The 23,948-nt window shown below is 44.6% G+C and overlaps 1 protein-coding gene across 1 annotated transcript in view; it reads left to right on the forward strand.

The window, feature by feature from the left end:
* babam2 (BRISC and BRCA1 A complex member 2) overlaps positions 1–23,948 on the forward strand; it is a 78,487-nt gene that overhangs the window by 35,326 nt on the left and 19,213 nt on the right. Inside the window, exon 7 of the mRNA XM_084013962.1 lies at positions 16,454–16,563. Coding sequence (XP_083870088.1) covers positions 16,454–16,563 — 110 coding nt within the window. The remainder of the gene's footprint in view (positions 1–16,453; positions 16,564–23,948) is intronic.

Consider the following 23,948-nt stretch of genomic DNA (forward strand, 5'->3'; position numbering starts at 1 on the left):
AAAACAATCTATCCACATGACCTGCAGCCTGTTTATGAGTTGTCTTACTGTTTGATTGTTAAATGGGTTACGAAGGGATCAAACAGGAAGTGCCACTTATAGCATGAGGTCAGCTTTTGATTAAATCAGGGTTGAATAAGGCTGAATAAGTAGGTGTTATTTATGCTAATCAATAATTGTTACCATCCCACTCTTCACCTCTCAGTGTTCCTTTATTGGCTGATATTTGTTGTCTCAACGTGAGGTTTTAAAATAGGTGGAGGACGTTAACAGCAGTCAGTCATGACCTGGTGGAGAACAGGTTTACAGAAGAAACAATGATTCAAGCAGCAATCTGCCTGTTTGAAGTCTTTTCATCTAGTTCTGATGAAGTTTACAGAAAACCCGACGTCACTAAATAACCTGTCCATTGTGAGATAAATAGATTAATAAAGACTTTATTTATGAACCATTATGTCTCCTGTGCAGAAAGGACATCATTTAGGTGTCATACATTAAGTTGACTACTACAAACCATTAAAATAAACGGCTGTAAATAAATATAAAAATAACGAATAAAGAGTCCATTTTTCCATATTTGCATTATTTTAAATGATTAGTTTACTCACAACATACTTGCACCTTTTTTTGTTATCGATCATCTAATAGATGAATCAATTGATTGGTTCAGCTGTAGCTTGAATCAACCTTGGAACGTAGAATCCACATATCTTACTGCGTTAATAGAAATCAAAGAGATACTGCACACTTAACAATGTGTTTGAGCTGCAGACTAATGTACTGTGATTAAACACGTCAATGCTGGTCAATCAATTACTTTTTTAACCACATTTTTTCAAAATCTGCATTTCACCGGTTGAAAATGGCTCAAAACACCTGCTTCAGTTTTAAATAAGCACCAAATAGGATACTCCTCTGTATTAACCTGAAGTTGTGGGAACATACCTGTTAATTTAAAATCTGACACTGACACAATGACTTGAACATCTACAGATTTTGTCGATACATTAAACGATGATTAAACAACAAATTCTTCAGACTAGCATTTAAAGCGCCTTGCTGCCCCGTCTCTGAGCACGGGAGTGTGCCTTTAAAACCCTAAACCCAGATTAAGATAGCTGGAGAGTGACATAAAGCCACTTATCAGACGGCCTACGCCACTGAGTCACCACCAGCGACGCATCACCTTTTGGGATTTCACACTTGTTTGTCCAATTTTCTATTTTTTGTCCGTGACATGAGGACATGGTGGCCACAGCTTTCCGAGAGATCAGTCAAAAACCTGTTTGCAGCAGCTGCGGTTACCTTACCTTTCCGGTTGCCACATAGTCGTCACTCCTTTCTCAACCGCTTTTGCGGTTTTAGTTGTTGCGGTTGTTTTCTGTCCGGCGTTCGTCCTCCACAGCCAGGCAGTTGAGTTTTTGGAGAAGTCGTGGCTGAAGACAGCCCGCTGCGTCACATGAGGAGTCTTTCACAATTCTATGCTCAGACCTGGAAAACAATGCTGTAGTCACCACACACACACACACACACACACACACACACACACACACACACAAACACACAACCATGGCCATCATTAAGGCGATGATTAAAATGGCCTTCGACCGGCCGTTACAGCTGTCCGCACTGTCCATTGTGTCTTTTGTTGTGTCCAGTCGGGAACTGGATGGCAGTTTTCTGCTGTGCACTCTGCCTCCCTTAATCGGCCTTCTGTTGGTTTGACCTTCTGGTTGTGGTTTTTGCCACATGTCTTCACGTCAGGATAAAAGAGCTGTTGTCACTCAGTGGAGGGATTTAAGTAGAGTTACTAGATTGAGCAGTCTGAAAAAGATTGCAGTGCCACCAATCCTGGAAACACATGACAAAAGGAAAAACAAACCCAAAAAAAAGATCTAATGGCTACCATCCAACCATTAACTTTTTTTGTCTTGCTATTCTCAGCCCGTCTGCTACTTTGAGAGAAAGCTCGGACCTGTGCGTGACTGTTGAGCATTTGGTGCCAAAGCAAGTGGTTGTAATTTGTGGCCTTGCCATGCCCTTGCATGGTAAACACTGACTAAGAGCTCAGGAATCTTAAGAGCTATAAAATAATTGCAGGTTACTCCCATAATGCTAAGAGTGTTCTGCTAGTTGCCTCAGCCCTGCCTCTTCGGTCTCATCCCTGTTCTTATTGCACAGTCTGTACTGGCACAGTGCAAAAGAAGTAGTCCTTTTCCTGCTGTCATTGAATGGAATTTGAGAGTAAAAGTTATCAGTATTGCTTGAAAAGATGTAAACGGGTAAATGTCATCTAACTCGTGGTGTGATGTAAAGCCAGTGCTCTCTGCACTATCATAGGAGTCTCTTTGAAATGTACATACTGTATGTTTTAATGGCTCAAAATGTACTACGTCCAGCACTGAAAATGCAAAGTCTGCAGCTATGTCTTCAATAAAGGCAGGGTAAACCAAAGCATATCAACATGCATGCTTTTTGTTTGCTTAAAGTCCTGTTGCTGATTGATGGCGTAACTGTATAGCAATGAGACATGGCATTTAGTAGGAAAGCAAGTTGCCCAAAAGACATCTTCAAGTAATTGCCAGTTTGGGCTTCACTAATGCAGTGTACCGCTGAAATCTGAAAAGGCCAGCCAATGCTTCCACGCAGATAAACAATTACGTGGCTTTTAAATGGTGGATGTACTATGGCTTGGTATGCTCTTGAAGATGACTTTAAATGTCAGGCTTAACAGCTCTACAACACAAAAAGGAAATGAGTGTTAATGTTCATTTTTATTCTCAAGGTATTATTTTTATTCTCAAGATATTATTTTATCTTTGTATCTTAATGTTGTAACGATAACAATATTGGGCTTACTGAACGTGTCATTAGGTATGTGTGTATAGTGTTTATGTCCAATGGCTTGTTTTTAATCAGTGACATTATCAAATGTGTAATATGTGATGCCAGAAAATGCACACGCCCCCTCCTGAGTTTGCTGGCGCAGCAAACTGGAACTCCTCTGTTGCAAGAGGTTGGATGCAGTTGCAAAAGAGTAGGATGGATTGGGTCAGTGGGGTTGTGGGTTATTATCTCACATACGTGTTACATCAGTCCCTGTATAGATGCTATCTAACGCTCATTATTACTATTATTGTTTGTGTGTTCATTCATATTAATGGTTCAATTAGTGTAAAAAGCTAGTGAAAGGTCAGTTCCCTGTTCCGTAGTGTCACACATCATTTAGAAGCTAAAACAGTATGACATCAAGGTGAGTTCAACAAATGTATTTTATAAAATTACCCACAGTCTCAAGTGTGCCTGCCATGATTAGAAATCAGAACAATGCATTTTTAATTATTAGTAATTTAGCCTGCTTGTTGGAGGTCCAGAGCCTTGCATCTGATCCGGCTCCTTCACAAGCTGTATGATTTGGGATCCCGCTGGGATCACTACCAGGTGCTTTAACATCTGGTCCTCCACGGCTTTCGCCCTTCTGAGAAAATATCACACAAAGTTAAAGGGAGTCTGGATGAAGTTGCTCATGTTAATGGTAACATGCTTTCATCTCACTCATGTTTCAGACTGTCACGAAGAAAGTAAAACACAGTCATACTTTCCCTTTGTGGGCATGGCACCGAAATCAAAGAGCACCTGTGTACTAGCGTGTTAACAAATAATCTTTGTGGGGAACTGTCGCAGATGCACACTCTTATATAAAGTTTTTTAATCGTCTCCCTGGAAAAACACCTTTTTGTAGTGAAAGCTTTTGTTTCAATTTTAGCTGCAAATGTCAGGCTTTCTCTACGAACGCAAACCTGTGCATGAGCCAGAAAATTGAATATTTTAGTGAACCATTGTGTAATATGCATATTTCTTTGCAGTTTGGAGCTGAGCTCTCCATGAACAAATCTTTGCTAAATGCGTACTCTTAAGTTTACGGGGGCCCCCACTTATTGCATCACCCATAAGCAGTTCCTGTCTCAACTGACATTTCTGATGGTCATGAGGGATCTGAGACTTTTAAATCTGCGTGCAAAAGTGTATCAGCGGTAACGGATGTATGACTGCAAAGCAAGGAGAAGCTCGGGGAACAACACACACAGAGGGAAAGCGACTTAATTCTCTGGTCAGGCAAACATTACTCCACTATAACGTTACAGAGTAAATAATTGTTTTCTGCTCATATTAATGCTCTGAATATTACATTTAGCACCTTTAACGCATCCGATTCATTCATTATGAGTACAGTTCTGGGAGCAGTGTGGTTCTCTATTCTATGGGGAATAAAGTAATCGATATGAGGATCATCCTTTTTCACCAAAAACATCAGCACTGTAGAGTATTACCCAGAAAAAGAGTAAGAACCACTCAGTTTTATGGAATATGAGCCTTCCATTTCACAGGGCCCAGGTAACATGATTTGATACGTGCTGTCTCATTGCCCAGCCAGTGCTTTTAACACTTGCAAGCTCGTGCAGTGAATCACTTTAGATGATCAAGCCTGAGAGTTCAGTGTTGAGGGTTTACACTGTGGCTGCGCCTAAGATAACATTATAAGAGATGAGTGTAGTTCTCTGGAAATTTCCTGGTTATTATATAAAAAAAAAAATACTTTGTACTAAATTTCCAGTGAAAAACTAAACTAAAACTCTTTTTCGCCCTGCTTTTATGTTACTGTTCTGTCATAGCTTGCAGTAAACCACACTGTATTAGTTCATCATGCTGATCTTACTGGCATTACCAACAAAAGTCTCTAAGATTAAGTGTGTGAGGTCATTCTAAATTAATGCATTGTGTGACTCCAGCTAATCGCCTAGAATAGGCTATGACTGGACGTGCAGACGGCTATACTGTAACCTTCACCTCAATCCCAAAAGTAGAAAGCCCATGGAAACCAGAAAGTCCTTTATCCAGGCTGGAGGAAATATCAGTTTGTGGTGGTGACGCCCACACCCTGAAACACCCAGAGAGCCGAATGTAAATATTTGAACTTGATCTTTTGGATTACGACAACCATTACTGTAAAAGTCCAGCAGCACCAGTTACCTGTGTCAATATCTGAAGACAAAACAGTATGTTATGGATTTATTTTATCTTTGGGCCGAAAAAATAAATGTTGCTAATTGACGTATGGAGGTAACTTGAAGCTAGGTTCTACCCTGGTATGTCATTTTAAAATAAACACGTGTGTGCAGGTTACTATCCTGTGTTGTACCTGCCGGGGCAGGACAGTTTTTTTATGAGCGGGTCCTTGTTGTGTCTGTTCTCAAGCGTACAAGGAGTTACATGTAAACATGAACGATGGAAGTATGTTCCAATCTTTGATGGAACGTCTCGATAGCACCCACAAATGAAACGCAACCATATTTGAGTCATAATAGAAGAGAATAGAATTACTTTATGAATCCCAGACATAAATATAAAAACAAGATATATAAATACAGTGCAAACATATACACTATTACAACAATACCTATTATTGTGAAAATAGAGGCCAGAGTGTGTTTTTTTCAGAGGTGAGAGAGTTGTTGTGTGTTGTATCTGTTGTTACAACAGCAGAGCTGAAGCAGCCTGTCGAAGGCTCCGCTGTCAGGGTGGTCAGGGTTCTCCATGATGGATAACAGTTCAGTGTCCTCCTCTCCACCACGGCCGTTCACAGAGCCAGCCTTCTTTATAAGTTTGTTGAGTCTGGCCACCACAGACTAATCAAAGACCTCCAACATCTTTCTGCACACGTTGAAGGATCTCAGAGTCTGCTCATCCCCTTCTTGTACACAGCTTCAGTGTTGGATCTCCAGTCCAGTCTGTGGTTGATGGTAACACCAAGGTACTTGTAATTCTCCTCCGCCTCCACAGCCTTTCCCAGAATGCACAGCGGTTGGGAAACCGTTCTCCTCTTCTTCCTAAAATCGATCACCATCTCTTTGGTCTTGCTGATTTTCAGCTGCAGGTGATTCTGTCCAGACCACTCCACAACTCCTCCTGTCCCTCACTTATACACCCAACAACAACCGAGTCGTCACAACATTTCTGCAGGTGACACGACCCAGAGTTGTACTTCAAGTCAGCGGTGTATAGTGAACAGGAAAGGATCCAGTACAGTCCCCTGTGGAGCTCCTGTATCCCTAACCACCACATCAGACAGAACACTGCCCATACGGACAAACTGTGGCCTGCCTGTGAGGTAATCAGTAATCCAGACACCCATCACCCACAGCTTCTCCCCCAGTAGCAGTGGCTGAATGGTGTGAAAAGCACTGGAGAAATCAAAGAATATGATTCTCACAGTGCTGCCACCATGTTATGTATGTATGACCGCTGCTTTTCCTGCTGTCTAGTCACAATGCCTACGTGACGAAGGGGACTATGGCTTGGACATCGAAGAGATTTACTGCAGGTTCAAAGTCCACCCAAGGCGAGGAAGGGGCAGAGGCGTGTGGTTATTGGTTTTGATTCAGGTGGAAATAGCTTTTTGTGTGGTACATCCTCACCTCCGTCAGTGCACTTCCATCCACTGACCCGTCACCCGCGGCTACAACCCCAGTGCTGCACTGACAGACGGCTTGTCAGAAAGGTCGTGCCCTGAGGTGGGAGAGTCGGCCATTCTCCATCATTCCTTGTTGTGACACATGACTAGTGGCAACAGACCCTGGCCACGAGATGAGGTGGTTTGCAACAACGTGAGCTCCTTGACCTTTGGTTTCTTTCACCTTCCCCCTGCTTTGCGACGGCTCATATCTTCTCACCTTCTCCTTCATGTTTTTCCATTTCCCATTTGTATTTTCTTTTGTACACCCTTGCCATTCTGAGCTCGTAATCCTCCTCAGAGGTGAGAATTCATCATCTTCGTGCTCTTGCGTCCCGTTGACGGTGACACACGTTGAGGCGTCGTCTTCCATCATATCACGTGCGGGACCGTATGCAGTGATTTTACAGACTGTCTCTGACGCTGGTGAATTGATAATTGTTTGCGCATGATAAACAACGTATTCCTCACCTTAGCTGAGTCATCGCTTTCCTCATGATGTCATGGCAAACATGCAATCAGCGGATATATTTACTCAGCATGTCTCATCTCAGTGGTGGAGACACTTGTTTTCTATTTGATTAGCTTTGTTGATCACTTGCTGCTTTGTTCATTTTTATTTCGTATATTTGTGTGTATTGAAAACGTGTTTTGTGGGAAGTTTTTTTTCCCTTTTTAATTCGTTTTTATCTGCTCTTTATTTAAGAAGTGGTTCCTTTTCTTCCTGCCTGTTGAACAATCGTCTACATCAGGAACTGATGAAATGTCACGTGCCTTTTAGAAAACATGTAACATAGGATGCTTCCGTCATCTGTGATTGAAGTGTGGACGTAAATGCCAAGAGATTATTTAAGGAGATGAAGGGTAGCACCTCGGCATCCTCTGTGGAGTCGGTGAATTAAAGGGGAATCACAGCCCCAGGAGGGCCGGTTAGGGAGCATGGAGCTCCCTAATGCTCCAGTGACCCCAGTATGACTCCCTGACACCAAAGGTCGTGCCCGCCTCCTTTCTCCCTTGGTGAATCTGCGGTCCCCCCCTTCCCCCTCCCCTTATAACCACCCACACTGCGTCTCCAAGCGAAGATTCCCACCCACCTGCTCGTACCCCCAGCTGAGCATCAGAGGATTCCAGCATTACAGTCTCAGGAGAACCCCCCCACCTCCTCTCCTTCCTCCGCCGCCCCACACTTCTTCCTGCCTCCATGGAATTACTTCTATCTGGCCTACTTTCCGCCCTCGCTCTATATCAAGATGTACACAATCTATATATTTTTTTTTCTGTAACACCTCCAAATGTACCTCATCCTAATCCTTTGTTTTTCTGTCTTCAACCCTGATGTTATTCAGCTTTAATTTAACTCTCAATTCCTTGTCCTTGTGTGTGCCTTATCTTGCCTTCTGTAGGCTTTTATTAACACATTGGTGGCTTCGGGGGGAAATCGTATCTCTATACGTTGCCTGTCTGTGCTCATTTGTCTTGGCCTTTGCTTAAGCTTGGCTTACCAATGACTTAGAAAAAAAGCCCCATAATAACGACGAATCTGACTTCTTCTCTCAAGTGTTCCTTCTCCGTTTTCCCTTTTTATTTTTCCAATGCACCGTAGAAAAGCTTAAAGGGAACATATCAGCCTCATTTTCAGTTTCATACTTTATTTTTTTTTATTTATTTATTATACTTGAACATGTTTACAAGCTGTAATAAAAAAAAACACGTTTTGTATCGCTCCTCTATCTGAAAGACTCCCCCTGATGAGTTTACATCACTTGCATAAAGAGTCGGTCAGGAGTCACACTGATCGTTATATTTCTTTGTTTTCCTGGCATCATTGGCACACTTCACTATGAATTAAGTTCTATCTAACGGTCGGATTGGAGCTGCATGTTTTTAGTCATTTACAATAACCGTTACCTTCAAAAGCTGAATGCTAAACGTAAATCAATTCCTTGTGGGATTTGAATTCTTTCAAATCTAATAAGTGCATTTAATACAGGGTCATGAAATATTAAACACCAACCCTAATTTCAAAGCATCAACAGAATTGACACACTGCTTCTCTGTCCCTAAATATGTCCATGTTTCAAAATTATTTAGTCAGCTCTTAGTTATTTAAAACAATAAAGAGATGCATTAATACTATTTATTTAAGTAAAAAAAATAAAATAAATGTCAGTAGATACATTTTTAAACAGCTTTCTGTTGTGATGTCATCAGCCTGAAAGAAAAACACCACAATGCTGGAAAGTAATTCTACAGATATTATAAGAGCCTACTGATAATATGAATGCACGTAGATGGATTTTGATCTGCAAATGTGCAGAAACACCTGGTTAAATCAGAATGAATCCACATTCAAAAAAACAAAAAGTTGCATATGCACTGCACTTAATCTAAGTTTGAATTTAAATTGGCAAATGCATGTGATTACTATTAATAGCAGCAATATCCTTCTCCGCTCACATACCGTGGACCAGTAGACAGTGTGTGCATGCTGAAATGTCAAATATAGTATCCCAGTGGTTTCTTCGGAGACAAATCCTCTTGAAAAATATCGGTTTTGTCATGAGCCAAATGATTTGTAATTTCAGTAAATGCCTTTATTTCACGGTTATTTAGGCCCGACGTCCCATCGGTCCCAAACGAGGGTAAAGAGGCTGCAGCGCTACAAATGAGCGGATTAGTCTTGTTAACTGTGCAATGGGACAAAAACACCCTGCAACACTGTCACTGAAGCAATATTAATGCAATTAAAATGATCACCCCGCAGAAAATGCCACAATAACACAAACCAGTGTGTTGGGCCTTTTCTTGTTTGCTTCATTTTTTATAGCAAATGGGATCAGGAGGAAGACATAATTGAGATTTAAGATGCCGCACATAACACTGTCACCACAAGTTCTGGAAGTCAGATGGCACTTGACTTATAGGTCAGCCTGTATTGTGTCATCGGTATGAACATACATGCTTTCATTTCCGCGGTGCAACACACAGGCATGCATCTATCCACATGCAAACACATACTTGAGTCACCCGCGTGGCTCGCAGCCCTCGCATCACACATTTGGTATTCGCACAGACGGTACGAAAGGCCAGATCATCGCTGTGACATGCTATTAGTGACACACTATCAGTGACACTTGGCCGCAGTTACACACATGACTCGCGGTTCAGTGAAATGCTTAAGAGTCTCATGCCACATGCGTTGGTCATCTGCCAGTTATAGTCGCAAAGAAATTGGGGGTGTGGCGTTCGGGTGGGGGGGTTCGAAGCATAAGTCTGAATTTTGAAAAATGACATTGTAGAATTCGATTTTGATCTCTAATTTATCTCGTGTTTAATTGTGTTAAAGCTTATTAAAGGAATTATTATTGATGCAATCATTTCCAAAATCCACATTTTCAGTGGGGTCAAGAACAGTTTGACATTCAAAGCTTTATTTGAAAACCTCAATAACCTTTTAATTTACTTTAATAATGTAAAATGACATTCGGTTTAGCCATAGTGGCTCTGTCCGATCCAATACGTTTGTTCCCCATTTATAGCCACAAAAGATATAAATGAACACCATATGTTATTGTTCAGTGCACTTATTGGATTAGAATCACAGACTCCACCTTTTTAAATACTTCCATGTTATTATCATCTTTATTTAAATGACAGGTAATAATATATCATGTCGTCATTTTTACAAGCCTGTCGGTGAAAATGACAGAAAAGGAGAAAGTCGCCAACGCTACCACTCTGCACTCATCAACCCAATTAACTTGGGAACATTCTGGATAGATTATCTTTTGTGGCCACACCCATCGTACTAAAAGACTTGTTTGCTCCACACAGAGAGGCACGCATAGGAGTATAGTCTTCGGTTTGCAAACACACCCCGTGCACAAAGCTTTTGTGAGGTCGAGGTGTGTTTGGGTCCTGTTCTACCTACATGGTTCCAGGTGGAGCATGTGTGCTCTGTAATCTCTCGCCTATTGTCCTCATGACAAAATGAAGCCTTGGCACGGGGTACAACTATGTGTTGACGCAACGTCGTTTGGTTAATCATCCACCACGGCTGTCTTCCATCAGTTTAAACATGAGCTGAGAGTTTGTTGGAATGGAGGCACAGGCACGGCATAGGTCAGGCGTTACAGAAGAGGACGTTGGGTCCTCTTGGACATGCGTGACTTGTGCTTGCGCCTGCATGTTTTGTATTTTGAGGTGAAGGGAGTGGGATCATCATGGCCCCTGGAGTACACCACATCCCTGCTCATCCCCTCCCCACAAGCAGCCGCAGCACCGCATCATTAGGAACAATATCCTCAACTCTCTTTCTCAATCAGAACATTTCATGTCATGCAAGGAGACGTTTTGGCAGCTGCCACCTTGACCCTGCGTCCTCCCACCCTCGGGGTGTGATGGCGTAAGTCTCAGTCAAACTTATGAAAGGGCTGGCACAAACATATAATTCAGTATGTCGGGCATCCATTCACTGTATTCTGTTGTAGGACTGTTATTTCTCATGTTGTACCGGCATGAAGATACATTTTAGTGAAAGTGAATGCCAAAAAACAACTCCGGAGGAAAGAGGCGCTGTGGTGTAAATTCTACAGTTTGAATGAGTAGTCATGAGTTTCGACTTGGAGTCATTATATCATCTAAATGTTAGGAAACAATTAAAGTTAATTAAAAGAGTTGAACATTTTGATATTGGAATGGTTACATTGCTAATGATATTCATATTACCTATAAAAATGTCTTAATACTGTCTGATACTTGATGCTAATATCACCAGTATTTATGATTAGCAGCGGTAGCTGTGTGTATCAATGTGTTTGTATACAAACACACACGTATGTATGTGGCAAAGCTTGCTTTGTCTATTATTCATGCGATTGGTCCGTTTGCTTTCCGGAGTCCGGAAGTGGTCTCCAGTTATTTTGTCTGCATCAGTATTAAATCTGCAGCTTTCATAACAGCCTAAATGAACCGTATCAGCCGTGCAAACACACCTGGATTTGTTTTAACGGACCCAAGCAGGTTCGGTGAGAAAGCGCCCTCAGCGAGCTTTGATCACCATGTGAAGATCCACATTTCCTTCAAAAAGTCCTCTGGCCGCCACCTTGTACTTATTGTGTGTCCGGCACATTTACGGGGGCTCTCAGAGCTGCTCGCCTAGAAGCTGGACATGTCCCTGCACAGCAACCCTGCTGTCAGTCAAGTCGCCCCATTACGTTGGGCATGACATTTAAAGTTGGGCGAAGAAGGCGGACAAAGTGCCCTTACCTCCTCCGTACTCGCCCTGCAGTGGAGCCCCTGTGTAGCATTCGCAGATGAGTGTGTTTGTGTGTGTTGTGACTTTGGCCAGACTTGGTCTGGCATAAGGACAGCTGTCACATCTCCAACCTGTCACATGCGACACAGGAGATGCCAGAGGCCGGGGCATTGGGAGACACAAGGACGGACACAAGGAAAAGGGCCTTGGTGTTTGCGTGGTTGTGTTTGTGTCGTTGTGTGTCTGTGTGTAGTTGTGTGAGAGGGAGGAGGATGAAGACGTGGGGCGGTGGCCACGTGAAAGTGTTTGACTCCGAGGCGCTCTCTAACCTTGATGTCCGTGCACATGCGCGTGCACGCTCTTCACCCACTTTCTTGATTCCAGTCCTTGAGCAGTTGAGTCACCCCCCTCCCCCTGCCCCGGGGCAGGTAGTAAATACTGCTTTAACATCCAACCATCACCCCTGCAGGAACCCCTGCTTGTCTTGTAGTCCCTCTGACCCAGGCCATTTCAGTGCTCATTACTTACCAACGACCAAGTCTCTTCATTAAGGTCCTGCCTGTGGCCTGTTGAGCAGAGGCTTTCCTTTTTTATGTTCCTTCTCTGCTAACTCTTTACATAAGCGAGCAGTAGTTGCCCTCAAGTGTATTTGGTTAAAATGGCTTAAGATGTGTGCGTGGAAACATTTATGGACATTTGGGGGCTTTTATTTCATTACAGAGGGAAGAGCTCTTCTGTTTCAATTTAAGTAATGGTTTCAAGGCAGGCGGGTTGAAAGGTCAACTTTTGTTCTCATTAGGTTATCTTTTTACAAGTTCCTCTATGGATTTGCAAAGTTTTTTGGAGGAGAAAACCTGGAGTTTTTAAATGTCTCGCAATTACCACCGCACTGCAAGGACACCCCTTCAGCACGCTGTGTATTTCATAACCGAAACCAGCTGTGAAGCCAAGCATTTGTATTGCCCTTCTGCACTTTAATTTACTTTGAGCATGCCACTTCAAGAAGCTTGAAAAACATTTTTTTTCCATGAAATGGCATCATGGAATTTGAGCAGTGCCAGAGCTTCACTTTCAGTAAGTTTTTTGTTGTAGTGAGTATCTTTAGTTATGTTGCCTTGTCGGCTTATCACACCGATCGTAGAGTCGCTAATGACTTCTATTTATTAAGACTGTATTGATTCACTGAAGTGCTTTATCACGCAGGTTTAAGTTGTGACATTTATGGTCTTCAGAGGGAGAAGCCTAGGTGATCCCCTGACTAAACAACCGTTGGATGGTAACCATGGTTTTGGTAAACGATATTCAGGATGAATTGTAATTAATTTGATTACCTTCATGACGTTCATCTTGACGGTTCACCCGGTTGTGTTTGGACGGTCAGACTTGTGGAACAAAAGCTGTACTATACAAGCTGTAATGTTAACTTTGCAATAAGTTGGTGGCTAATTGGGTTCAAAGAATTTGGCTGATTAGCTGTAGGTCCACATTTCCCTATTAAACTGTTATTACTGTTATATGACTGGTATTGTTCTGCCTCCTCTGGGGCACTGGTCTCCTTTCATAGTACGATGAACAAAATACTGTAAAATACATTTTACTGGTATTGTATCATGCAAGATGACCTCATCTTTGCCAAGTGTGAACATACTGATAGACTGAAGGGAGCCAAGAAAATATATGTAAACCAAAATATGCCTTCAAAACATAGGTAAGAGGAACCTGGAACCTGGTTCATTCGTTTCACAACTTAATAAGCCAAATAAGGCAAAGATTTACAAAAATACTGTTTAATAATGAAGAACATAATGTTTCAGGAGACATTACTGCTCAGGCTAAATTTTGATCCAGAAGCTAATGTTTTGAAGAATAAAATAAAATTCCTCCCAACGTTATGTCCCAGCTGCCGTTCCTGTTTCTCTCTGGAAAAAAGGTCACAGATACAGAAAGCCTGATACTCTTGCAACGATCTGACCTTTGCTCTGCTCTTTGAAAATGTTATCGTTGATTAACAATTTGTTATTAATATCCTAACCTGAAAGAGATGATCAAACCATACAGTGCAAGTGTTTAATATACAAGTGAGTAAAGTTTGATGGTAGTTATACTTTACTAAAGAAGGTTATACTTGTTATCTACATAGCTTCTGCTCCTTTGGGTTGCACATTAATTTAGAGTGGCAATGGCTAAAAGTAAAAGGGTCTGCCTTTAGTTTGTTTGTTTGTTTCCCTGATGCACTATGACTTGTGACAGCTCTTCGCTGTCTGCTGGGATGAGATGAGTCTGAATCATTCCACAAAAAGGCTCTCCCTTCAACAGCGCCTTTAGTCCGACCGAATGGAGGGCCGCCGCCGCCCGCACAGAGCTGCCCTATGTTCTTCTCCTGGCCCTCTCACCTCCCTGTTCCTTCTCATCCGTCTGTTTACTCCGTCCCAGTCCAAAGGAGGCATCCATTAAATCACCTTTGAAGAAGGGAACGGGACGTGACAGCTACAAACTGGAGCAAAACAATCTTTTCCCAAACCCCCCACGTCCGCCCGACGCTGCGTCTCGGTGCTCGTTTCTGTCCGTCCCATATCGTCAGCGGCAGAAGCCGCGAGCGCTGCTGTGAGACAGAGAGCGCTCCTTGTTTACTGATGTACACTATATTGATGCGAGCTGATTCCATCAGGCGACACTTTTGGATGCCACACACCCCGCTGCCTTTCCCTGCCTCCCCTCTCCTCTTTACATCCTTGCCCCCGAACGTATCCGACAAAGCCGAGCGCATGATAATCAGCAGGGCTGCAGCTGACTGTTGACATGTGCATGTGCCAGTGTATTAATGTACAATAACTCTTCATTCATGTCCCTTATATTAATATGTTATATGTGTGCTTTAATCATTAGATTACATGCATCAACATTACTTCCACTCTACTTGTAGAGAAAATGTGCAGTGAAGGACATGTCTTTGTCCACCCACTCAGTTGTGTTTGTTCTCAAACCAATGATCAGCAGCGTGTTTAATTAGCTGATGAGCCCGATCACGTTCGAGGCCGCCACGCTGCAAACTGGTTGCTCTGCGCCTCCGTCCATCATGTTTGGTGGTTAGAGTTCCTCTCACCGCGGCGGGGAGCGATTATAACAAATGGATGAGTTCAAACCATCTGTAAGACATTTGATTAACGCCGCCGAGCCTCTGTCGCGAGAGAGGGAGCCCAGAATGGTACTCCATGTGGAATTGCACTAATGACAGTGCTTGAGAAGTAGCCATGCTCTAGGAAAAACATCACAGAATGAGAAATTAGAGCCTCGGAGAGACAGACGAGGTTTGCAGCGAGCGGCTCCGGGTGGCCTCTGGATCCATCCATCATACACATGATTTGATTGGTGCTCCCAGTCATCAGCTCAGCCGCCTAGCGCAGCTGTTGAAGCTAATGTGCCGTGAAACAAAACAGATGTTTCTTCTGGTGTCTTTCCTCTTCTCCCCTCCATCTCCTTCAAAATGTCGGGACCTGCACACTTGTTGTGTGCATGATCCTCACGTTGGGCTTCAAATCAAATCTACTATCAGGGTTTCACTTTCACGATTCGAATGCCCCAAATCTGTTAAGGCCCTCATTTATATAAGGATCACGAGGGGGGCTGGAGGGGATCCCAACTGACATTTGATTTTCTGTTAGGAAGTTTACTTCACGCTCCAACAGCAAAAAGTTCTGCAACATAGATTTCATACACAACTGATAACCTGGAAGCCGCTCGTCTTTGTGTGCATGTTAGTGCATGTTAGTGCATGTTAGTGCATGTTAGTGCATGTGAGCATGTCACACTGCGGTTACAGGCTTCAGTCATTGGAACAATGCAGGATTTAAACTTCTCTCTCACAGGTGTACAAAAAGGGTGTTAATCCATTTGATTATTCCGTCTCGCCCTCCTTCCCTTGATGTTGGCAGTTTTTTGTGCCCCACCTTCAGGTGTGGCTTTTCATAACACGCCTTTACTGGTAACGTGAACGCTGCAGGACTGGAGCATTCTGTACATTCAGTCCACGTCGTCTCCGACCGCCGTATCTGTCCGTCAGCTGCTGGTCCTGAGGAGGCGAACGGACAGCGGCTAATCTAGCCAGGCTTCCATTTCTATGTCTTTTTGTTTCTTCAGTCCAAACCACTTGATGGAAACTATCGTTCCATCAAAAAGTTTTTTTTGTTGTTGCAACATTTCAAAAGTTTTCTTGACAAATGGAAACATGGCTACCATCTTCACCAGGCTGATGTCTGAACAGAGATATATTTCATTCAGGCTTCATGTGAAGAATTCACCATTGTTTTATTTATTGATGCACTGATTGATTTCCCCCAACAAAGCAGGGGATCTGCCTGCAGTGAAACCAGCAAGGGGGAACTTTATCAAACATTACAGATGGTTAATAAGTTCACAACATGTCAACGGCAGGAGATTTGTGTGATTTAAGCAGCTATTTGTTGAAATTACGCTTCACTCAGCGCGCCAGAGAAAGAGAAGGCGCTCTGGGTCCCGTGGTCTCGGAGTCAGTGTAGATTGATGCATTTAATAAAGTGGAAGTTTATCCGTTACCTGAGACAGACGTCAAACACTCTTCTAAAAACGTGACTTGGCCACGTCGACTAGTTACCTTCATGCATCCCTTGTCCTTGGCTGAGTAACCAACCTGGCGTTGTCTTCCTCAGGACACAGCGGTGGACCCTGGAGAGGACGTGGCTCTTCTCTCAGTGAGCTTTGAGGATGCTGAGGCTACCCAAGTCTTCCCCAAGCTCTACCTTTCCCCGAGCATTGAACAGTAAGCACACCACATGTCCTTTTTTTGTGTGTATGCAATCTGTGACATCACAACAGCAGGAGCTGAAGAACAACGACGGATTTAAACAAGTAACCTCATAGGGTTAGGGTGTTTTACCATTTCCATCTAAATGACCTCTATGTTTGTGATGATGCAACAAGAAGGTGTGTTCTGTGTCACTTTGTCCATGAACTCATCATTATCACCTTCCATTATTTATACATTTTGAAGTTTGAACTAAAGTCTTATCACTTCAAGTCTAAGTGAGTCTGTGTTTTAACCACCAGGAGCTGCAATGATTAGTCGACTAATCGAGATGCTTGACAAAAATATGATCGCCTACTTCGAAAAAGTACTTAATATTCACAAAAAATGATGAGATTTCCTGCTTTTCTCTGTTTTATATCACATTAAAAAGTGCATCTTTGGATTTTGGACAAAATAAGAAATTTATCGACATCAGCTTGGACTTTGAGAAACTAAAACAGACATTTGTCTCTATTTTCTGACATTTTACAGACCAAATTATTCATTTAGAAAATAACTTGGAAGATGAACCAATATTAAGAAATATGTTCCCTTAGATCAGACTCTTTCTTCCTTAGTGTTAAGGGACAATGAAACAGTCTGTTGTAATAACTCCCTTGTGAAGACAGATACCTTTGAATCACAGGGAAGGTCAGCCAAAGGTGATGTGGGGTCACTCGCTCCGCTCCTTATTTCGGGGATGTTGAAGATGTAGCTGACGGATTAGTTTGAGTGTGAATCTGGAGACATGTTATGTCATCGTGAATAATCCCAGAGTCTGGACTCAACGGTGGGTTCCTCAAAAACAACGAGGGGAGAACAAAAAAATTAGATTGATGACACACAACGTCTGAGCTCGGGATGACTGGATGTCTGCAGACATCTGGAGTGTTAACAGTGCAGAGGTGTGTGTGTGTGTGTGTGTGTGTGTGTGTGTGTGTGTGTGTGTGTGTGTGTGTGTGTGTGTGTGTGTGTGTGTGTGTGTGTGTGTGTGTGTGTGTGTGTGTGTGTGTGTGTGTGTGTACTTGTGCTTATTCTCTTTGTTCAAAGCCATGTTTTGTCTTGCTAGATTTAGTGTGTGTATGCATTTGTGTGCATTTGTCAGTTTAAATTTGTGTGTGTGTGTGTGTGTGTGTGTGTGTGTGTGTGTGTGTGTGTGTGTGTGTGTGTGTGTGTGTGCGTGTGTGTGTGTGTCTTTGAATGCATGCATGCTTGTGGGTTTTTATATCCCAAATGTACGTGTCTGTTTTCATGTGTTTGTGTGCACCAGTATTTGAATAGGCTTTGCTCTCAACACGTCTTTGTAGGTGTGGATGTAGATAAGAGTGTGTGTGTGTGTGTGTGTGTGTGTGTGTGTGTGTGTGTGTGTGTGTGTGTGTGTGTGTGTGTGTGTGTGTGTGTGTGTGTGTGTGTGTGTGTGTGAGACAGAGCCAGGTATGGGCCCACTCTGACCTCAGGGCCCCACGGTTTGGGCTTTCGTGCTCGGAATAATCTCAGGCTGATGTTTATTTACAAGCACACGCCCCGTCGCGCAAGGTTAAGAGACCTCTGCTCCAACCCCAGCACCACCACTCTCTCTCTCTCTCTCTCTCCCCCCCCCCCCCCCTCTCTCCCCTCTCTCTCCCCCTGCTCCTCTGTGGCTCCTCTGTTTTGTCCGGTTGTTTTCATCTGTAATAATCAAATCCTCCCATCCCTCTTCTGTCTCCAGCCATTTTCATCCCAATTTTTTGCACATTATCTCTCTCTCTCTCATTTACTCTGTGTTCACCCATCTCTCACTCTGCAGCATAATTGCTGAAGCAGATACACGCGCACATACACACACACACACACACACACACACACACACACACACACACACACACACACACCCTCTCCGATATGTAAAGATGAACTGTGACAGGACCTTGTCTCTGTAGAGCGTGGCAACAAAGTACTCTAATTACACCACACAAAGGTCACCTGCTGGTCCAACATCATCCTCTTTTCTCCCCGTGAATGTGTGAGAGCAACGCTATGAGCGAGGCTGTATCTGAGGCTGTATCTCCTTTACGTAACACAATCCACTAACCTTGATGGAACACAAGATGTTTCATTTTATGTTGAACGTTTGATATTCAGAGCAGTAATCTATGAGCCATCTGAAGTTATTGTGCTTCTCTGCTTTGTCGTTGGCGGCGTCCTCACCAAATGTACATTGGTTACATTTCCCTTTTATTATCAAATTTACTGCAGTAAACATTTAACAAGACAAATAATAAAATGTTTCTTTTTATCCGATAGATAGATTAATCAAAGCAATATTAGGCGGATTATTGATGGATGATGAGAATAGTCGTTGCAGCCCTCTTATTAAGCCCTGAATGCAGTTTAAGGCTCTGATTAATATTCATATATTTGCTCTCTGTGGAGCGAATATTCATGTTTTAACAAGGAATGTGTTGTTTTGATGGACAGAAAATCCACTTGGCTGAAGAGGCTTTCGCCAAGAGTGCTGCTGTGGTGGTGAAATAGCAGAATACCTCGGGATGTAGATTTGTGTGTGTGTGTGTGTGTGTGTGAGGGCGACTGACCTTACTACGGTCCCAGACCAGACTGAAGCTGTTGCAGCGGTGTTACAGGCTCCCCTCCTCTGCCAGTCGCATGAGGAGAACAGACAGAAGGAGGCTGAAGGCAGGAGAGTAGAGAGCAGGAAGTGGGGAAGCTACGGCGCAGGGGATGGAGAGGGATGGAGTGGGGTGGAGAGGGATGGAGAAGGGTGGAGAGGGGTGGAGAAGGGTGGAGAGGGGTGGTTGCCGGCGAAGCGGTGGGGGGTTAGATGAAGGAAAACCAAACCCTCCTCATCTTAACCCTCTAAGAAACATCTGAAAAAGCAGAAGCTGCACCGAGCCAAGCTCTCACCCTCTTCTCTTCTTAATGTTGCCTCTTTTGTCTGGAGATTTCTGCACATATGCATATCAAGGCTGCGTATGAATATGCTGCGCTACATGCCTTTGTGCACCTTTTTGTCAGCTGTGTGGGAGTGTGTTAATTCCTGACCCAGGGCGGAAATGTACATCGTCTTCGCCGTTGTTTGGAGACAAACGATCGCATGTGTGTGCGAGATCGTGCATGAGCGCATTTGTATTGTGCTCATTGTGGATTCTACTTAGCATGCGGATGTGTTCATGCAGATCCGTTTCCCTGTTAGTCCACGTCCTCACTGACCCTTGTTAGTCTGCGGTCTTGTAGCGGCCCGTCGTCTCTGCGTCGGCTCCAGCCAAGAGGAAAACTAATGTGCTGCACAGCTTTCCCAGGAAGCGTTTGAGAGACGGCGACGTTCGCGAGCGTCTGCATTAACCCGAGACACCACCAATGTTCACAATCGTATAATAAAATTCACATCAACATAGCTTTGGGAATTGCTTAAATCAGTTCTCATCTTCTGAAACGGGGCCTGCAGCAGCCGTGGACAGCTACAGAAATGGGCTCAGCGTTGGTTTTTGGCACCGCTGGATTCCAGTGTTGGTGCAGGCTGTCGTATCAATCTCACTATTCAGTGTCAAAATGTTCTGAGGTTCTTTATGGACGCAATCTTTCTGTCATTGCTGCTTTTAATCCGTCATCCTGTCAATTTATGTATTTGTTTTGTCTTTGCATTAATTTTCCAGGTGTCTCACATATCTGTTCTCCCTTCTCTCACTCCGTCATCCCCTTCACTCTTACCTTACCATTGAAGTTGCAGGATTGATTGTTGGCTGTCATGATATTCTTGGTACTGAGTGATTTTTTTGTTAGAATGGTTGTATATATTGTTACGTAGGAATATGAGCAGGCAGTGATCTTTTCCTCTCAGCTCGACTTTAAAGTCCCAGTGAAACGGAAGTTGGAGCGCCTTTAGCTTCTGTAGTGTGAGTATTCTCCGGTGAAAGGTGTACAGAGGGATTTAAATCCAATCCTCGGCATTTGATTGAACCGCTGTAAAGTGGGCGGGCTTAGAGTTGAGCGTGATGCGGCGCTCCAGAGCCCCGTTGGCTCCACACCTCCCTCGGCCGTCGTTGATCAGGAGCACGACGGGATGAAAGGGGACGTCCATGCATGAGCGGCCCCGGCCTCCCTTCATGCCGCCGGCGCCCGAGCTCCCAGCTCACCCGGCGGTAAAACCTGTGCTGCCCATGTGCAGTGAACCAGAGCCCGTTGGCATCGGCAAATTTTGAATTAATTAATTAGAGCGCAGCCACTTTGTTTTAGACATGAAAAGGTTTTTGCCCACTTGCTCTGTTAGCTACGACGGTCCACAAACTATCAAATACTGTTGTACATGACCGGGGTGGAGACACAGTCTCATTGGATTGGTAACCTGTCCTTTTGGTCCGCTGTGATCTCCTCCACGATAAGTCGCTGGTTGTGCTTTTTCATGCTTCATGACTCATTTCCAAGAGACCTATAAGCACATCTCTGGTACTATTTAAAGGAATGCTATTGAGTGACTATAGATGATAGATGTCTTTGTGTCATTCCTCCATTACATCCACCGTTCTGTTTCTCTCTGTTGTTTGACCATCCATCCTTCCTTCCTCCATCCTCCATCCTTCCATCCTTCCATCCTTCCTTCCTCCATCCTTCCATCCTTCCTTCCTCCATCCTTCTATCCTCCATCCTTCCATCCATCCTTCATCCTTCCATCCATCCTCCATCCTTCCATCCCCCATCCTTCTATCCTCCATCCTTCCATCCTCCATCCTTCTATCCTCCATCCTCCATCCTTCCATCCTTCCTTCCTCCATCCTCCATCCTTCCATCCTCCATCCATCCTTCCTCCATCCTTCCATCCTCCATCCTCCATCCTTCCATCCCCCATCCTCCATCCTTCCATCCTCCATCCATCCTTCCTCCATCCTTCCATCCTTCATCCTCCATCCTTTCATCCTCCATCCTTCCATCCTCCATCCTTCCATCCTCCATCCATCCTTCCTCCATCCTTCCATCCTCCATCCTCCATCCTTCCATCCCCCATCCTCCATCCTTCCATCCTCCATCCTTCCTTCCTCCATCCTTCCATCCTCCATCCTTCCATCCTCCATCCTTCCATCCCCCATCCTTTCACCCTCCATCCTTCCATCCCCCATCCTTCCACCCTCCATCCTTCCATCCTCCATCCTTTCATCCTCCATCCATCCATCCTCGATCCTTCCATCCTCCATCCTTCCATCATCCATCCTTTCATCCTCCATCCATCCTCCATCCTTCCATCCTCCATCCTTTCATCCTCCATCCATCCTCCATCCTTCCATCCTCCATCCTTCCATCCTCCATCCATCCTCCATCCTTCCATCCTCCATCCTCCATCCTTCCATCCTCCATCATCCATCCTTTCATCCTCCATCCATCCTCCATCCTTCCATCCCCCATCCTTCCATCCCCCATCCTTCTATCCCCCATCCTTCCATCCTCCATCCTTTCATCCTCCATCCATCCTCCATCCTTCCATCCTACATCCTTTCATCCTCCATCCATCCTCCATCCTTCCATCCCCCATCCTTCTATCCCCCATCCTTCCATCCTCCATCCTTTCATCCTCCATCCACCCTCCATCCTTCCATCCCCCATCCTTCCATCCTCCATCCTTCGATCCATCTATCCCCCATCCTTCCATCCTCCATCCTTTCATCCTCCATCCATCCTCCATCCTTCCATCCCCCATCCTTCCATCCTCCATCCTTTCATCCTCCATCCATCCTCCATCCTCCATCCTTCCATCCTCCATCCTTTCATCCTCCATCCATCCTCCATCCTTCCATCCCCCATCCTTCCACCCTCCCTCCCCCATCCTTCCATCCTCCATCCTTCCATCCTCCATCCACCCTCCTTTCATCCTTCCATCCTTTCATCCTCCATCCTTCCATCCATCCATCCTTCCATCCTCCATCCTTCCATCCCCCATCCATCCATCCTCGATCCTTCCATCCTCCATCCTCCATCCTCCATCCTTCCATCCTTCCATCCTCCATCCTTCCATCCCCCATCCATCCATCCATCCTTCATCCCTCCATCCTCCATCCTTCCATCCTCCATCCACCATCCTTTCATCCTCCATCCTTCCATCCATCCTTCATCCCTCCATCCTTCCATTCTCCATCCTTCCATCCTCCATCCTCCATCCTTCCATCCTCCATCCTTCCATCCATCCTTCATCCCTCCATCCTCCATCCTTCCATCCTCCATCCACCATCCTTTCATCCTTCCATCCTTTCATCCTCCATCCTTCCATCCATCCATCCTTCCATCCCCCATCCATCCATCCTCGATCCTTCCATCCTCCATCCATCCATCCTCCATCCTTCTGTCCTTCCATCCTTCCATCCTCCATCCTTCCATCCTCCATCCTTCCATCCATCCTTCATCCCTCCATCATCCATCCTTCCATCCTCCATCCTTCCATCCATCCTTCATCCCTCCATCCTCCATCCTTCCATCCTCCATCCTTCCATCCTTCCATCCTCCATCCATCCTTCATCCCTCCATCCTTCCATCCTCCATCCTTCCATCCATCCTTCATCCCTCCATCCTTCTATCCATCCATCCTCCATCCACCATCCACCATCCTTTCATCCTTCCATCCTTCCATCCTCCATCCATCCTTCATCCCTCCATCCCTCCATCCTTCCATCCTCCATCCTTCCATCCTCCATCCTTCCATCCATCCTCCATCCCTCCATCCTTCCATCCTCCATCCTTCCATCCATCCTCCATCCCTCCATCCTTCCATCTTCCATCCTTCCATCCTCCATCCTTCCATCCATCCTCCATCCCTCCATCCTTCCATCCTTCCACCCTCCATCCTTCCATCCTCCATCCTTCCATCCTCCATCCTTCCACCTTTGTCACGTCTATCTCACTTTTTTTTAAATCCTCCTTTTCCAGTTTTTAACTCCTCGCCTCCTCGGTGGCGTCTGTCCGGCCTGCACCCCCACTTCCTCATGTCTGCCGCCTGTCTCTTTCCCCTCCATCCTTCTCCGTTTTTCTATCACTCCCTCTCCTCTGCTGATCCCTCTGGCTGATCCTCAAAGGGAGCCGGGAGAGTGAGTGGGACTTAAAAGAGAGAGAAGAGCTGCGCTCTACCCAGCAAGGTCGTTCCTCGCTCGACTGAAACGCAGCGAGGAAAGAGAAAAAACACACGGGAGAAGAGAGCTTTTCCCTCACTCTCCTTCTCTCTTTCCTCCACCGCGCTACTCTTCTCTTTCATCACTCCTGAGTTGTTTGATATCTCACTTTTACTCTCCTTCAGCAGGGGCTCGGATCTAAGAGCTCTCAAGGCAAACTCGTAAGCCCCCTGAGCTACACCGTTACACCTCTATTTCTATTCCCTCTTCCTCTCT

Source organism: Eutrigla gurnardus, assembly GCF_963514095.1.
Source record: "Eutrigla gurnardus genome assembly, chromosome: 7".
In the NCBI taxonomy this organism is placed as follows: Eukaryota; Metazoa; Chordata; class Actinopteri; order Perciformes; family Triglidae; genus Eutrigla; species Eutrigla gurnardus.